Source organism: Lissotriton vulgaris, chromosome 1_2 (genome assembly GCF_964263255.1).
Source record: "Lissotriton vulgaris chromosome 1_2, aLisVul1.2, whole genome shotgun sequence".
In the NCBI taxonomy this organism is placed as follows: domain Eukaryota; kingdom Metazoa; phylum Chordata; class Amphibia; order Caudata; family Salamandridae; genus Lissotriton; species Lissotriton vulgaris.
The window spans coordinates 308806560-308824268 of record NC_141686.1 but is presented as its reverse complement, the minus strand read 5'-3'; the positions used below and the strand labels follow the sequence as shown (position 1 = coordinate 308824268).

The window sequence follows — 17709 nt, the reverse complement described above, 5'->3', positions numbered from 1 at the left end:
ATGCGAGGTCTGGCATCAAGATGCGTTGCACAGTTGTGGAGCCGATAAAAAAAACAGGAGCTTGTGAAGTGGGGTTCTGCGTTGTTGAGGAAGCTGCTAGGGCTGCGAAGGCTTGAGCTGCAATTCATGCAGTGTGCAAAGGACTAAAGGCATCGCCCTGGGCTAATGTCTGCATTCAGGTCGAAGGAACTGCAGGGACTTGCACTGCGGTGCATCGGTGCAGAGGACGAGAGCTGGGCCGGTGGCGAGCTGCGTCAAGATGTGTTGAGTCGACATCAAAGAAGCCTGTGGCCTTAAAAGGGGGCTAGCCAACACAGGCAAGCTGGATTCAGCAGAGCAGAAAACAGCAGCAGAAGAGTAGTTAGTCAGTATAGCAGGACCTTTGAAGCAGGGAAGACCTCACAGCTTGGTCGTCCTTCATCGAGTCCAGAGGTCCAGAAGTGAAATGAAGAGTTTGGTCTGAGGGCTTACTATTTATACATGGTGCCCGCTTTGAAGTAGGAGCAGCATCTAGAGTCCTCACCCTAAAGAGATGTCTCAATTTCCTTCCATTGATTGCCTGGGGCACAAAAGACTACTGTAAAACCCTTTGCAAGTGTACTGAGGCAGAATCTTTGCAACGTGCAATCGTAGGTCACAGTTCCTTTCCCTCATCCTGACAGAGAAGGCCCATCCCAACAACACGTATTCCCCTTTGTCTAACTGTCCGGGAGTAAGACACAAAAGACCAACTTCCAGGTACACCTAGTCATAACTAGTCATACAGTTTGCAGGATAAAGGCTGCAGGCACCAAATGGTTGGGACAAGAAAATGATAACTTTCTAAAAATGGTATTTTCAGAATTGCAACTTAAAATCTGACTTTACCATTAAAGAGCATTTAAAATAACATTTCTTTAGACTCTAAACTCAACATGCCTACCGGCTCCTAATTGAAAGGTATCACTTAGCAAATGTAATAAGGTAACACAATGTTATTCTATGGACGAAGAAAGCCTTGCAGTACTGTAAAACTAATTTGAGAGTTTTTCACTACATGTAAAACTTACACATACATAGCCAACTTTTTAAATATACTGCACCCTGACCTCTGGGCTGTGTAGGGCCTATCATAGGGGTGACCTGCATGTATTAAAAAGGAAGGTTTATGCCTGGCAACATGTATATTTTATCAGGTCTAAATGGCAGTTTAAACTGCAAACACACAGGTTGCAATGGCAGGACTGAGACATGTTTAAAGAGCTACTTAAGTGGATGGCACAAGGAGTGCTGCAGCCCCACTAGTAGCACTTAATTTATAGGCCCGCCCTCTGAACATGTGGTACCACTATACTAGGGGCTTACAAGTAAATGAAATGTGGCACTTGGGTGCAAGACAATTTTATCATGTTTAAAGGAGAGAGCACAAGTATGGTAAGTGCATAGAGTTGTAAGGCCAACAGAAACAAGATCAGCAAAAATGGGGGTATGAAAGTTAGGGAGGGAAGAACACACTTAGGCTGACAGGCCTAACAGCCCCCCTGCAGTCAGGAGCTGCAGTTTGCCTAGATCGGCTAGGACATGCTGTTCACCAGCCCGAAGGTACAAACTGGCCCTGGAGCTTGCTGTTTCTCTCAAGGCCAGTATTAGGCTTCTGACTCTGGAAGCAGGCAGAGCTGTTATAATCTAGAAGCACAAGACGTAGTAAAGCATAATTTAGAGAGAACTGGGCCATGGCAAAAGATTGCTCTGTAGCTGGCTGAGCGGGGAGGACTCCTTGCATAAGTAATGCACCCAGGTGCTATGTGGATCTTTCAGCCCAGTTAATAACAATTGATCAGAGGAGTCTGTGTGAACAGGAGGTCCAAGATCAGCAGAGAAGGATTCGGCGAGTGTGGGATGAGTCTGCAACATAAGACACCAGCTGTCAGTGATTTTGCAATAGCTCAAAGAGTTTGTTTTCACACTTGGACCCAACATCATGTTTTGTTGCTTACGGTCCACACTCAAAAGCTATTTTGATTTAGTTTCTTGCCCTATGGTTCTGGAGAGCACTTTCCTTGTATTCACAGGTGTCCCAGTAGGAGCCCATGAACCAAGTAAAACAACACATGTTCAAGATATGGTCCTCCAAAGGTTTGCATGTCCAGAGGATGCATATGTGGGTGCTACATCCATCCTGACACACCTAGTCCTCTAGCTTGGCCTGTGAGACTGATCTGCACTCTCCCCCTGACGTCAGGTACCTAAGGTCATACCCCATCTTGGGGAGGCCGAGACTCAATATTCTTTATTTTTGTCTAATCATTTACAAGTCTGCCTTTGATGCAGATGTCGTCTGTCCTCATCTTTCCAGAAAACTTTTAAGGTGTCAATTCATTCAGACAATGACATTGATAATAACACCCGATGCACCCTCAGTCTGGGATAAGTGCTTTGTTATCTCTATCACAAATGAGATAATAACAGGCAGTGTAACCTCAAATGGTGTATTTTTACCTTATTTGTTTATAAGAATGCCATCTAAGGCATTTTGATGCACACAAGCTATGTCAGACATTCCTATGGGTATTTGAGAAATTCCCATCTCAGATAAGATACAGTATAAAAGGCTCACCAATCGACCACTTGTCAGGAGAGGTCCTTCAGCCCATTTTATCGTGTGAGATACTGGACTGGGACTACCAGACTGCTGTGGAGTCTCAGCATCCTGTCCTGTGCTGTGCTGAAAACTGATGCCAAGTCTAGGAGGAGAGGAGCTGAAGCCACTGCTTGTTTTCCTTTTGAGGGGAAAACTCCCATCCACTGATAACATAATAAGTATACAGTGCGTTTATTCTCCCAAAGAAACAGCAGATGCAAGTTACACTACTCCATGCTCTCAATGTACAACGCACAGAGGTAGGTTTTGGGTGTTAGGTTGCTAGAGGATATTTCCACTATGGTAGAAATGTTCATTGTATTCTTGTTGTTTGCAACATGCATTAGAACCGTTTTAATATTTTGTGTGGTTATTTTAGATGTGTTAAGCAATGGGATGAGACCTTTGAAATAAAGCAGTTTTAAGCATCAAATGTCTTTTTCTTATTGCAATTCTTGTGTGTGATACTGTAAAGAATGAAATCGGGTTTTCTAATTAACAATTTTCCTCGGATCCCTGTGTAGTGACTGTTAGTCATCTAGAAAGCACATACACCGCTTCAACTATGTATTGGGTAGGGTTGTGTGATGCTACAACCGGCTTTTTCACATTCAGCTGCTGCTGCATTGAACCAAGTTCACTCGTGACAGCTGTGGGTATGAAAACAAGCCTTATTGAGCTAAGCCAGATTTTTGGTTTACCCAATATCCCCTTTAAATGCCACAGGACAGAGAGAAAAGATGTCACAGCCATCACTTAAAAATCTTTATAAATACATAAATATGCAGAATACCCTCAATTATCCAAAGAGGAACACTCTGCACTTTTGCATCCAATTGTCCAGCAATCCGATTCATAATTGCATAGAATATACTCCAGTGTTTCCTAAAATCTTCAGCAAATGACAACTCTGTTGCTCCCATAGGCTGAGTGTTCACACTCGAAGTCTTCTCTTTCCTTCGAAAACAAAGGTCAGAGCATGCCGCAGTATCTAATGCAGTTCCACAGCTCCAATGTGTGGATGGGGAGGCTGCCGTCTAACCCTGGGAAGATCAATTGTCAAACCTCTAACTGCTTCAGTCGTCATTTAAAGCGACATGACTGTCCACAAATGTCCCCGCCGGTCAGAAATTCTATTCAGTTGTTCCTGTCGCGGCTGCATCAGAGTTCTCTGTGATGGTCTCCAACAGAGGTATGCACTGGGAGTCTAGAAATCCTTCAGATGCAGGAACCTCATGGGTTTCTGAGGGCATAGCTTGGTCAGGGTGTTTCTTCTTCTTGTGGGCAGTGACATTGTCCCTCTTTTCAAACTTCTTGCCACAGGTGTCGCACGAGAACAGGTAAAAAGAGTCTGCATCATGCTTTTTCATGTGCCAGTTGAGGGAGGCCTTCTGACGGCAGGTAACACCACAGATCTCACACCTGAGGAAAAAGGGCAGAGTAAGCATTAGATTGCAGTAAAATTAAAAAGTACAAAAGAATATGGATATTGGCAAAACTAAGCTAGAGAATGGTAGGCAGACGAAAAGGCATGCCGCAACTACAACATGGTGAATTATCAATTTGGAGAAAAACTGATTATTTTTATTACGGCATCAGACCATTTAACCTTAGGCCATGAACGAAAGAAAAAAGGCTTCAAAATCATTGCAATTCCTAAAAGATTAAAACGTTAAGTATAATTGTGTAAAATAGGTTTGTGGGGAAAAGACTGAGTTGTCTGTCTTCTATGTCAACTGGACTGGAAGATGCAAACAAATCCAAATGACCAGCTCAGAATGCACTGTTGTCGAAAATACTTTTATCAGGGCAAATCTGACCCCATAAAGTTAACTCTGAAGATCTGACTTGGTAAAAGAAGCTTTTTTTAGGCTTGTTTTCATCAGCATCATATAGAACCTACAAAAAAGTCAGCAGGTGGTGGCAAGGAGAGGAGATATGCAGCTGAAGACTGAATCTTTGCACTGAAATCAGTCAAACCAATCCCATGCCTGTGCTCCTCAAACCAGATTAGGCTACAAGGTCCCAGCACACAACAGGTTTAGTTTTGGATCCTAATGAGATTAAGAAATGATTAAAAGCAGCAGGGGTAAGAGAGCGGATAAATAAAACCTGTGGGCAGAGTTAATACAAATTACAATAGAACTACCCAATGTTTTAAATGTGCCTGGACAAATGTCAAACAGTGCACCCCATGTTTTAATGTGTGTGCTTATACATACTGAATGAGCAAAAGCTGAGGAGAATTCAGTGAGTCCCAACTTGAGAATGGCATAGCTCTAAAAAACCAAAAGGTAGACTACAGAGCAGGAATGAAAGGAAATGAACATATGTGGAGTCATGAGACCCAAAAGTACCCTTTTTCACAGTGAATTTCATTAAGACAAACCAATGCTTAAGTAGAACTGTCTGTCATGCTTTGTGCCACTATTTTAAAGTGGGTGGCCTGGTTTCAACCACAGATTATTACATTAACCTAGAAGTTGACTACTGCAAAAAAAAAAAAAAAGTTTGCAATAATTGGCAAACTGTCCGTTTGATGTGTGTCACGTAGGATCCAGATAGAGTAAAAATGTGCAATAATTTAGAGGTGTGCTTAAGCGGAATTGTGAATTGTCCAGGATGGGAACATTTATAAGCATTCTGGCAATATGTGACCTTGGTTCATTGTTTGCTTCTTGGGTGGTGGTTACAAGGTTTGTTGGTGATGTGTGATGTGTTGGACTTTTGTCAAATCCAGATCACATTTTCTCAGTAAAACGTTGTTGGTTTAATTGTTAGCATCAGCCAAAATGCACAGTCCAAATACCACCATGTATTTCTGCACCCCCCTGACATCCACCTCACTGTTCTATGCTTGACTTTTAAGCAAGTAGTTTGTTGATTTGTAATAACTATTAAATGACGAACAACATTATGGGGCCTGGCTAGACGACTATTAGGCAACAATTATGGTTCAGTGCATGTGGAGATTCATTTCACAGGCCCATGTGTATTATTACTATGTAGTCCAGTTAATTTTGGACATTTTAACTTCATGTGACGTTGTTTATTAAACACCAATATGAGATCATCTGTCTAGAGTTTCTTTTAACAAACTCAGTATATGTTATTTAGTGACTTATGTTGCTTGGTCCCTCACTAGACCACCATCAGATAGGTGGGTTGCCTTCTTATTGGTTTATGCTTGGTGTGCTTTTATCTCTAGGGCTCACCTTCTTGGTTATATTGACGCAATCAATTTTTATGACTTTCCCTTATTGCACAGTTTGTAGGGTAATTTTATCTTGGACACGTATTTGTGTGCACCTCTACATATAAAAAATGTGTATACATTTTCATGGTGGAATTGTGATATTTTGGCTATTTGTCATGTACATAACATCTTCTCTTTGTATCTGGCAACGAGATGTGCCATATGTACACATGAACTATATTGATGTCATATTTGTTTATGTTTACAGCCTTGAGAAAGTCGGAGTACGAACTAGTACAGACGAAACACATGGTGGCTGTTCTTGCACAGTTGGATTTTGATTTGAAAATTGAGAATAAAAACAGATATTTACTGCTGAAGTCTCGTGGACTGTTCATCTCACCGCATTAGAGATTGCACTGCCATATATGACTTTATGAGCTGTATAATTATTTCTCTATGACTTGGATTATCCTGGTCCTGAATACTGTTCTTTGTGTAGGACCTAATAATACTGATCGAGGGTGTGCTACATTAGCTTATGTGTTGTTATTCATATTGGCAGGTTGTTTTTGCAATGTGCTATACGATCACTCTTCGGTAGTGAGTGCTGCTAGCTAGCCCAGAACCCCGCTGTACTTACAGCAACACTCCATTGATTTGTCTCACACCATTTACTTTGTATACACATCAATTGTACATCTGACCTTTGCCCCTGCCTGCAGGCTGGTCGCTCCACACACCGCGCAGCTCCCTCACTAAGTGCCGGGACCCCCGACCCCTCCGCTGCTGCCTCGCACAGGTGTGTGCCTGGACCGTCACTCTACCGGCTCACTTCCTGCATTGTGCCCCTGCTCGGCGTAGCGATCCTTTCGCCTGTGTACAGCGTTTGCTTGGTTATTCTGTTTTCTGTACTGTGTTGACTTGTATTTTCCCCTAATTGTGCCTCCTGTGCCGCTTGTCCCCCTCCCCGCTCCCCACCGCTGCTCCCCTGCGGCCCCGCCCAGCTTCGCTCATAATTCCCGCCCATTTGTCCACCCCGCTCCCGCCTCCCACCTGCTCCGCCCTCGCTCCGCCCCCCCTACGCCATTTATGGCGGAGTCCACGCATACGCGCAGCGTGCACGCGCAGCGGGCGCGCCGACTGAGCGCCGAAGGTGCGCCAAAGGTAAGCCAGTCTGCGCCCGTCCGCGCCTGGACCGCGCCCAGTGCCAGGACCCCTGGCCCCCACAGACACCAGCCCACCCGCCGGACCTACGACACCACTGAACTCTACGCACTCAACGCCGGCCGACTCCCGAGCTGCTTCCGAGCCACCCCGAGACGCACCCACGGACCTTTCTGCTGCCACTCCTGCAAGTTCACCTGCATCCGGACCTGCACTACTCCAGCACCGACCAAGACCAAGACGAGCAACAGCAGCAGCCACCTGAAATGCATCCTGCTCAACACCCGCTCTGTCCACAGACACGCCGTCGAGCTCTGGAACCTGCTCGACACAACTTCACCAGACGTCGCCTTCCTCACGGAAACCTGGATGAACGCCTCTTCAGCACCCGCCATCGCCATCCCAGACGGCTACAAGATCATCCGAAGGGACCGCATCAACCAGACCGGAGGAGGCATCGCCATCATCCACAAGAACACCATCCGCATCACAACCAACACCGACGACACCCTCGCACCCGCCGAACACCTGCACTTCCAGGTCCACATCAACCCCAAGACCACTCTCAGAGGCACCCTCATCTACAGACCCCCAGGACCACGCACACAATTCAGCGAAGACATCGCCAACTTCATCAGCCCGCATGCCCTCCCCTCCGCTGACTACATCCTCCTCAGGGACCTCAACTTCCACCTGGAGAACAACAACGACCGCAACACCACCACCCTGCTGGACAACCTCGCAAACCTCGGACTCAAGCAGCTGGTGACCACCGCCACCCACTACGCCGGACACACACTCGACCCCGTCTTCTCATCCAGCAAGGACATCACCTTCAGCCACGCCACCGGACTCCACTGGACGGACCACAGCTGCGTCCATTTCAGCTTCAGAAGGACCACGAGCCACCACCACCAGCAACAGGTTGCACGCAGAAGCTGGAACAAGATCACAGCCAACCAGCTTGCGACTTCCCTGAGCAAGAACCCACCCACCAGCGCAACGAACCCCAGCCAAGCGGCCACCAACCTCACGAAGTGGATCAGCGACTGCGCAGACGACCTCGCCCCCCTGAGGACCCCGCCTAGCAGACCCGGCAGCAAGAAAGCCCCATGGTTCACCGAGGAACTCAAGATCTCCAAAAAGAACTGCTGAGCCCTCGAGAGAACCTGGCACAGAGACCCAACACCGGACAACATGACTGCCCTCAAGCTCGCCACCCGAAAACACCACCAACTTATCCACGCCACCAAGAAAACTGCACACAACAGCAAGGAACTCTTCAACATCGTTAAAGAGCTCTCCAACCCCAACGCCGGAAACAACGACATCACCCCTTCGCAAGACCTCTGCAACTCCCTCGCCTCCTACTTCCACAACAAGATCGCGGACATACACAACAGCTTCAGCCCTCAACCGACGCACGCCACGACCGAACCACCGCCCCCCACCACCACCCTCCGCGCCTGGACCCTGATCAGGACCGAAGACACCATCCGCACGATGAACTCCATCCACTCCGGATCTCTGACCGACCCCTGCCCGCACCACGTCTTCAACAAGGCCGACGCTGTCATCGCACCCCACCTGCGGACATCATCAACACCTCCTTCGACACCGCTACCTTACCGGAGAGCTGGAAGCACGCCGAACTCAGCGCTCTACTAAAGAAGCCATCAGCCGACCCCACCGACCTCAAGAACTACCGCCACATCTCGCTGCTCCCGTTCCCTGCAAAAGTCATCGAGAAGACTGTCAACAAGCAGCTTGCCGCCTTCCTCGAGACGAACAGATTCCTCGACCTCTCGCAGTCTGGCTTCCGGGTCAACCACAGCACCGAGACCGCCCTGATCGCAGCCACCGATGACATCTGAGCCCTGCTTGACAACGGAGAAACAGCAGCCCTCATCCTCCGAAACCTCTCCGCGGCCTTCGACACTGTCTGCCACCGTACACTAGTGCAGCGCCTCAGCAACGTCGGAATCCAGGAGAAGGCACTGGAGTGGATCCTCTCCTTCCTCGCCGGAAGGACACAGAGAGTCCGCCTCCCCCCGTTCAGATCTGAAGTCACCGAAGTCATCTGCGGCGTTCCTCAAGGCTCCTCGCTCAGCCCAACCTTCTTCAATGTCTACATGAGCCCCCTCGCAGACATCGCACGCCAGCACAACCTCAACATCATCTCCTACGACGACGACACCCAGCTGATCCTCTCCCTCACCAACGACCCCGCCACCGACAGAGCCAACCTTCACGAAGGGATGAAAGAGGTAGCCGAATGGATGAAGAACAGCCGCCTGAAACTGAACTCGGACAAGACGGAAGTCCTCATCCGGGGATCCTAACCCTCCGCCTGGGACGACTCCTGGTGGCCCCCCGCCCAAAACAGCGCACCCAAACCAACAGACCACGCACGCAACCTGGGATTCATCCTGGACTCCTCCCTCTCCATGACCAGACAAGTCAACGCCGTCTCCTCGTCGTGCTTCAACATCCTGCGCATGCTACGTAAGATCTTCCGGTGGATCCCCTCCGAGACCAGGAAGACAGTCACCCAGGCCCTCGTCACCAGCCGTCTGTACTACGGCAACTCCCTCTACGCCGGAACCACCGCCAAACTCCAGAAGAGACTCCAGCGGATCCAGAACGCCTCAGCACGACGCGCCCCGGACATCCCCCGTCGCAGCCACATCTCCGGACACCTGAGAGACCTGCACTGGCTCCCGGTCAACAAGAGAATCACCTTCCGTCTCCTCACCCACGCACACAAAGCCCTACACAACCAAGGCCCAGGATACCTCAACAGCCGCCTCAACTTCTACACTCCCAAACGCCAACTTCGATCGACCGGCCACGCCCTCGCCGCCGTCCCCCGCATCCGAAGAGCCACCACAGGGGGACGGTCCTTCTCCTACCTCGCCGCCAAGACATGGAACTCCCTCCCGACCCACCTCCGCCTGACCCAGGACCACCTCGCCTTCAGTAGGCAACTCAAGACCTGGCTGTTCGAGCAGTAGCGGACCCCCCTCCCCTAGCGCCTTGAGACCCTCTGGGTGAGTAGTGCGCTATATAAATGCTTTGATTGATTGATTGATTGATTGATTGATCTTGATGTGCAGGTTCCTCCCTATTAGGGAACACTACTACCCTCTTGTATATACCATCCTATTCAACTCAACAATACTTTAGGGCTTGCGTTCTTCATTAGCAAAACAATGGTAGCGTTCTTCGGCCTTGCTCTATCACTAGGTGGGAGCAATGAGCGAGTCATTGAACAAACAGCAACTATAACCTCTGAAGAATCACAGATGCGCCCAGCACCTTCTTAGAGCTCTTGGTCAAATGGTCATCCGTGCATCAGGGACCTCCTTCCTGCTCCTGAAGATTGGCAGTTGAAGGCCCTCGTATTGACATTTCAGGAATAACCTGAGCCACCAACCTTTTCTCGCAAGTAGTCTTAGATTATAGTAGCCGATCATCTACCAGACACCGAATAAAACATGGGGAGGGAGTGAAGCAATGAACCCGATATATCTCCAAATATCAGACACAGCAGCCTCTGTCGCTATTCTAATCCTTCAGGGTTTCAGATCCCAAACAGAGATCGAAACCTACCATGCTTTTAACACCCCTCTGCTGGGCTTATATCTCCACTGAGTGTTCCTGATGGCGATTTTACTGCACAACTCCACATAATACTTGCTTTTGTGTCTTTAATAATAACTAGAATTTCTCAGACATTAGTACAGAATTACTTATTTTCATTCCCAGCACATCCTTGTTTCTGAAGTAATTTCCGCAATCTCCTCCAGTCTTTAATCGGCCAGATATCAACACGAGACGAGGACTGTGATCCCAAAAGCAACATACATCCAAGCCCACAAATGCTCTCAAGAATAATGAAAGTTTCTCAACATACATGCAGCAACCATGACTATTTTTAGAGCATCTGAAAGGCATGGTCTCCCTTCATACTTACTGAAGTGGCTTTTCTCCTGTGTGAATCCGTCGGTGTATGACTAAGTTACTGCTGGTGCGAAAGCCCCGGGCACAAAACTCACAGATAAAATCACGCTTATCTGTAGAAAAGTTTTAAAGAGGAGAAAAAACAGAATATGATTCAAAATTGGTCATATGAAAGAGACAAACAATGAAGTGAAAAGCTAAAAATGCAGTCAAAAAACCAACCCGCAGGTAGAAGCGTGAATGTAGCTGTGACAAGTACAGTAGGCAGTACTGCAGCTACTACAAGTAATATGTTGCTGTTCACCCTTTCATGTCATAACACTGTTTTATAAAACTTCTCTGCTAAAATTACTTTCAAAAACATACTTTGCAATTACATTTTCCCCCTGAAATCTGAGACTAATTTTGACACTGCTGGTCCCCATGGCTAGACTACAGAGGACTAATGTGAAGGGATGTTGGGCCATTGCCAGCTGCGAGGACGGAAGGCATAAAAGGTGATGCACAAAGTTTATCATCTGATGTTTCAAACTGATTCTTTTGATTGCGCAAACTATCTGGTGGTTACTGCACCCTGCTTCATTCCGGCCAACATATGTTTTGTTCTTTTATGTTTTATTTGAATTTCTTGTTTCCCATTAAAATGCAACATTAAAAAACAGCCTTTCTATTATAGTTATTTAGTGCGAAAGTAAAATCGCGGAGTTTCGCATGTATTCATGATCATCAAATCATTGCGGGCGGCGCTGTTTGTAACCCTTGTAAAGTTGTATCTTGACTGTAATAAATGATAATAAAAGGCACTTCAATGACTATCAGATATTTGTCTCAGCTTCAAACACAGAGATAAAGCAATATATGTCGTGACAGTAAAATTGTGCTAAGGGCTTCGACTCAGAGGCTGAAGGAGGGATTTGCGGTGTTAGAAATGCTTAGCAGTTGCGTCATTAAGGCTACAGCTGCCGACCTTGCAACTATGGAACCAAGTTTGGGTCCTAGCAGCACCTCAACCCATGATTCTGGGCAATCACTTAATATGCACTTAGGTACAACGCAAAGCTGATCTCTCCCCTGAAAATGAAAGTAGAAGGAGCATGTTTTTTCATCTCAGAATTCAACTTTTTACATCACCCAGAGTAAAGTCACTGGGGCTGTAGCACAGATTTAGAATTTGTATTCACAACGGAATGCAGGAAGGAAGAGATACAAAAACCATTGGCAAAATCAGCAATACTAATTTAAACAATCATCACAGGAGTGGGTAGGATGGGGCGCAGAGGCCAGAGCTGCTGACTCGAGAACTTGGGATCCCGGTGCAAGTCTTGGCGGCACAACCGCTTGTGGGCAAATTACTTTAATCTCTCCTACTGATGAGTTACCCTTTATAAATCTGATGCAAGACAAAAAAACAGAAAGAGGAAACATTTTATGTATGGAAAAAATAGTTCCACCAAAGCGGATTAGTTCATAGTATTTCTGCTCAGGGAAACTGATAAGAGAAGCCGACGAGGAACACACATTGGTAAATGCAGGAAAATATGATACATCCAATACAAATAGAGGAAAAGTAAGTGGCAAGTACAGGAACCAATGAAAAGTCAGGAAAGAGAGGAGGTGGGATGTAAGCACCTTTTAAGTTTTTATTAAAAATAATAGGTTTCACAAGTGAAACCTAAAAATGAAAGAGAGCTTGATGGATGGGCCGAACACATTGCTGTGCCCTCACAGAAGAGTTCAGGGGCCTGGGAAGGGTTGGGGATGTGATGGGCAGCAGCATTTGTAGGCGAGAACAAGAAAACATGGAAAAACACTTGTTTCTCTGATGAGAGTTTTGGAAGGATATGTGACCCTCTCAAAAGGATGGTAAAATGCAATGCTCTAGAACAGTAGTTTTTAACCTTTTGACTTCTGTGGAACCCACTGAATCATTACTGGAATTTGGGGACCCCCAACTAAGCCATTATTGGAAGTTAAGAACCCCGACCTAAGCAACTTCTAGGATTTGAATTTCAAAACAAAAATACAAAAAACAAGTTACACTAAACAAATGCTCAAATCTTGAAATATTTAATTTAATTCACAAGCAAATGTAGAAAAAGTTTCACATTTTCAATTTTGCTTCTTTATTTGTATATTAATTTTAAGGTATTAATTGTAATATTATTTCATTTTGTAACTTAGCCACGGCCCTCCTAAGTAGGCTTTGAGAACTACCAGTGGTCCTTGGACCCGAGGTTAAGAACCACTGTTCTAGGGGAAGGACACTCCAAAGTGTTGCGTTTTAATCTAGGATCCTGATCGATACTGTGACCTTATGCCTCTATACGGCTATAATCCCCTTGTACCCCTATATTGGCATAACCGATCAAATGAAATATTCAGAAACTCGTCTCTGGCCTCACACGAACAGAGCCACATTTCAGAATCGCTTCCTCTGCCACTTCCTTTGCAGCTAATTAGTGCAATGACATAGCAGAAGTTACTATCTAAGATTCCTAGATTAACACTCCGAGTTCTTCAACAAGATAAAAACTCAGCAACCTGGGAAAGCCCCGCTTGCTATGTTTTGATTAGTAATAGAACTCTAATGAGCACTGATAGACGATCACTTCCTAGTGACATCTTTATTGACGTCTTATGTCCAAAAACTTACGTCAAACAAGGCACCTTTCAGGTAAAAATATTACCAACGTTGCCTTAAGCAAACGCTGATGTTGCTGCTGTTTCGCTGAAGCTGAAGCTGCTGTTATGCTGATGATACCATAGCTGCTATCGCTGCTAACGAGCGAACGATGGTGTGGTGAACTTAGGAGCTGAACAGCCGTCCCCTGCAAGAGCCCAGCAGATGCAAGCTGCCCACGGACGCTGACCCTCCTCCTCCTCGACGCGCTGAGAGAGACGCTGTCTTTTCTCCTGCAGAGAAATCCAGCTCCGGCGTTTCCAGTCTACTCTTGCGAGTGACTGGGATATCGAGTTCCCTGAAGGAGATACCAGACCTCCATCATTCTATTCCAGAGGTATGGTGTTGACTAAACCCTTAGAGAGAATTCTTGAAGCAAACCTTGGCAAAACCAACTTAACTAAAAGCTACTTACTTACTCCCCTCCCAAGTATTAGGCTTAGGTCAGGTACACTGGGGTAGGCGTGGGTAGAAGCACCAGTTGAGTATTTTAGCCTAATGTATATATGAATGTATATATGTTTTATTCATTTTAAACCATTGTATGGCTAATAAACCATATCAATGCTTTTACAGTATTATTTCGCAATACTCATCTTACTGTACGTACTTTTTGTGGCAATTCATTTCTCTTGTACGAGAAGAAAGACTGTTCAATAAATGTTACCCTTTATTGAAAACCCCCGTCTCTCTATTCTCTACATATTGTGAAAGTAATCTGCACAACAACTGACTGAGTAAAATAACTGTCTATTGTTTCACACGACCCTAAGAGATTGACTCTTATCTGAGGAGCAAAGTTGTCATGTTGCACGGTTGTGCACGGTTGTTGGAAAACTGAATCCCTTCTTGTCTGTACCAGGGAAGCTGATCACTTCCTATTCAGTTAAGAAAGTTTCCAGTGACCTCTGAGCTAGTTGGTAACAAACCCAATTAAGTTTAGCATAGTCAGTAGAGGCCTGGAAGATCCGCACTTCTACGTCGATACTACTGTTTATGTTATTCCAATGCGCAGGGCCTATTGGGAAAATAGGAACTACTCTACAAAAGAAGATGGAAGAAAACCATCGAGTGTAAAGTAAGTAATTGACATTGACAAGAAAACCAATCAATTAATAAGAATGGTAAAAGCTGTTTTTAGGTGACAACTAAAATGTAAACTTCACCATGATGCTTTTCAATCATCTGTCATGTTACTTGATCTTACTTATCCCTTTAATTGAAAAAGGCACAGACATGTAAATTACATGCAGTAAAGTGGACCTGCCGTACAGGTAAATGGCAAAAAATATATATTCTTAACTCTGCTACTTGAAGTTTTTTGTCAAACTCACAAATAAGGTATTTGCGTTCTATGTTCACGGCATGTTAAAGAGAATATAAATATCCACATTGGCTGCATGGTGAACAAACTGAGTTGTCAGTAAAGAACATTCTGGGCACAAACAGCAATGCACTCACGCTTTTCCCTTCAGAACCAACGCACATGGTGCAGCTTACTACGCTCTTTCTACAGTTTCAATGCTATGTCGCCAGTCAAGTCAAGTCAAGTCAATAAATTTATATAGCGCGCTACATACCCAGAGGGTCTCAAGGCGCTTGAAGAGGGGTGGGGAATTACTTGTCAAATATCCACGTTTTAAGTTGATTTCTGAATGCTAGGTGGTTTTGAGTAAGGCGAAGGTGAGTGGGAAGTGAGTTCCAGGTTTTAGCTGCCAGGAAGGAGAAGGATCTACCACTCATGGTGGTTTTGTTGATGCGAGGTACAGTGGCAAGGGCTTGGTTGGAGGATCGTAGCTGGCGGGAGGGGGTGTAAAAGGACAGTCGTGTGTTGAGGCATTCGGGTCCGATTTCGTAGAGTGCTTTGTGTGCGTGGGTAAGGAGCCGGAAAGTAATCCTCTTATTGACGGGGAGCCAGTGGAGGTTTTTCAGGTGACCAGAGATGTGTTCTTTACGCGGGATGTCTAGTATGAGTTTGTTGTGCTACTGCTTTTTCCCAACTGCCGCTCCTGTGCAGCGTTCTCAGAAGACTATCTGTGCGACTGCTTAAGCCTGAATGGGGTGATCCAGGCTCAGAACACCCCTGTGCCAGAAGACATAAAATATCGCTGCACCAGACCGTTCTTTTTGTGGCTTTTTATGCTACAATTAAGCATGCATTCCTATAAAACATCCACACTTGACCCCTTGAGTGCGGGCAATGGCCGCACTCCCTTCCGAGTGTGTCTACCCACTATTAGCGGACACTGGGAGGGCTGAAAAGGATCTTTCAGTTATTGAACTGAAGGATTACTTTTTTTTCCCCTGCCCATCTGTGACTCATAGTTCCAGTGATCGTGGTGATAGCACTGTGTGTTCTCACAAGTAGTGCCCCTGCGCACAAAGTTGCAGGAGCTACTAAGTGAGTGTTTCTTGAGTTCAAATGTAGATTTTTGGCTTTAGGATACTAGTCTTATACTGGCAAAGTCCCAGCAGCTCCACCAACAATAACTTTTGCATAAGCCATGACAAAAGTATGCTGTGTTATTGGGTATGTGGCAAGGTGAAGGGATACTGTTAGTTTAAAATAAAAAAACTTTATAGTGTCTTTGGAGAACTTTCAGAATCAGGGAACTGGATAAGTAATTTTGCGTTTAATTACTGTTGTGCACAAACACACCCACAGTTTAGAACACTATTTCGATCTTCTACATAGGACAGTGTTTTAGAAGGGGGGGTTTAACCATTCAGCAGAGATGGAGTCTCTGTGGATGACTGCTACCTAGGCCCTAAACTGGGTGATGGAGGCAGGATCAGAGACTGAGACAGCAGATACTGAGGTTGCATCAGGGGGAAGAGAAGATGGAGCTGGATCAGAAAGTGATTTTTCTCTCAGCAGAGTTCTATCCAATGACTCGTCTTCCAGCAATTCTGAGGAACATGATAATGGCATTTGTGCTGCCCCTCCACATGTAAACTCTGTGCAGCGGAGCAACCATAGCAGGGTAGACCAACTCACAGAACTGTCACGAGCGGTGGCAACTACAGAACAAGTACTCTCTTGGCAGACCTCCATTTATTTCAGCCCCAAATTCCACAGTTCACTGGTGACACTAGATGTAAATGCAATACAGTCAATTTTTTGCCAATTTACTGACTACATCCATCTCTTTTTGGATCTTGGCTTCGTTGAGCAAATAGTGCAGCAAACAAATCTACGTGCTGAATGATTTATGAGACAACATGGAGGCACTTTAGAGCCTCATTCTAGAGCACACCAGTGGACTCCCACTTCACTTGAGGAGTTCATGATGTTTTGGGCCTTACACCCGAAATAAGGTTACTGCACAAAAAAACGTGCAGTCCTACCGATCTACTCACGTGGTTGGGGTAACACCCGTCTTCGCACAGTACATGAGCAGAGATCGTTTTTTGCTACTACAGAGTGTGCTGCGTTTCACTGTAAATTCTGCAGCATTGCCCCAGGACCATCCACTTGTGCAAAATTCATGCTGCAGTGGAACATTTATCTGCCAGGTTTACAGAGATGTTTACTCCTGGAAAGATCATAGCGATTGATGAGTCCTTGATCCAGTACAAAGGGCGGCTGCTGTTGAGGCAGTACATTCCAAGCAAAAGAGTTAGCTATGGCATCAAGGTGTGTGAGAGCTCTACTAGCTCTGTGTACAGCTTGAGAGTGTACACAGGGGAGGAACCCACTGTAAACCCTGTTTGCCTCCTAAGCTAGGAGTCCTTGGAAAGGTTGTATGGCAGCTGGTCCAGCAACTCCTTCACAAAGGTTGAAACATTTATGTGGACAGCTTCTATACAGGAGTAGAGTTGTTCAGTGAGCTGTAAAAAGCTGGCACTGTAGCATGCAATACAGTTCATTGTTGCCGCAAAGGATTCACACAGGAGCTTGTTTGTGAAAAGCTCCAAAAATCCCAGAGCACTGTTTTGCATTCCAACGAATGGTTCGCAGTCAAGTTGGCTATTTTGTCTGTAGCCACCCCCACTATCACCAACTCTTAGGCACTCTCTCTGGACGGTAGTCTATAGTGCCTTGACACCCTCGAGTAACTGCTGCGCTCTATAAATTAAAAA

General features: G+C 45.9%; 1 protein-coding gene across 2 annotated transcripts in view; it reads right to left on the bottom strand.

Annotated features, from left to right (window-relative positions):
- Window positions 1–3370: 3370 nt before the first annotated feature.
- LOC147736577 (zinc finger protein 692-like) overlaps window positions 3371–17709 on the bottom strand; it is a 96828-nt gene continuing 82489 nt past the window's right edge. For both annotated transcript variants that reach the window (XM_086953318.1, XM_086953319.1), the window contains 2 exons: window positions 10960–11059; window positions 3371–4042 (listed from right to left, as the gene is read on the bottom strand). In XM_086953318.1, coding sequence (XP_086809444.1) covers window positions 3754–4042; window positions 10960–11059 — 389 coding nt within the window. In that variant the 3' untranslated portion in view covers window positions 3371–3753. The remainder of the gene's footprint in view (window positions 4043–10959; window positions 11060–17709) is intronic.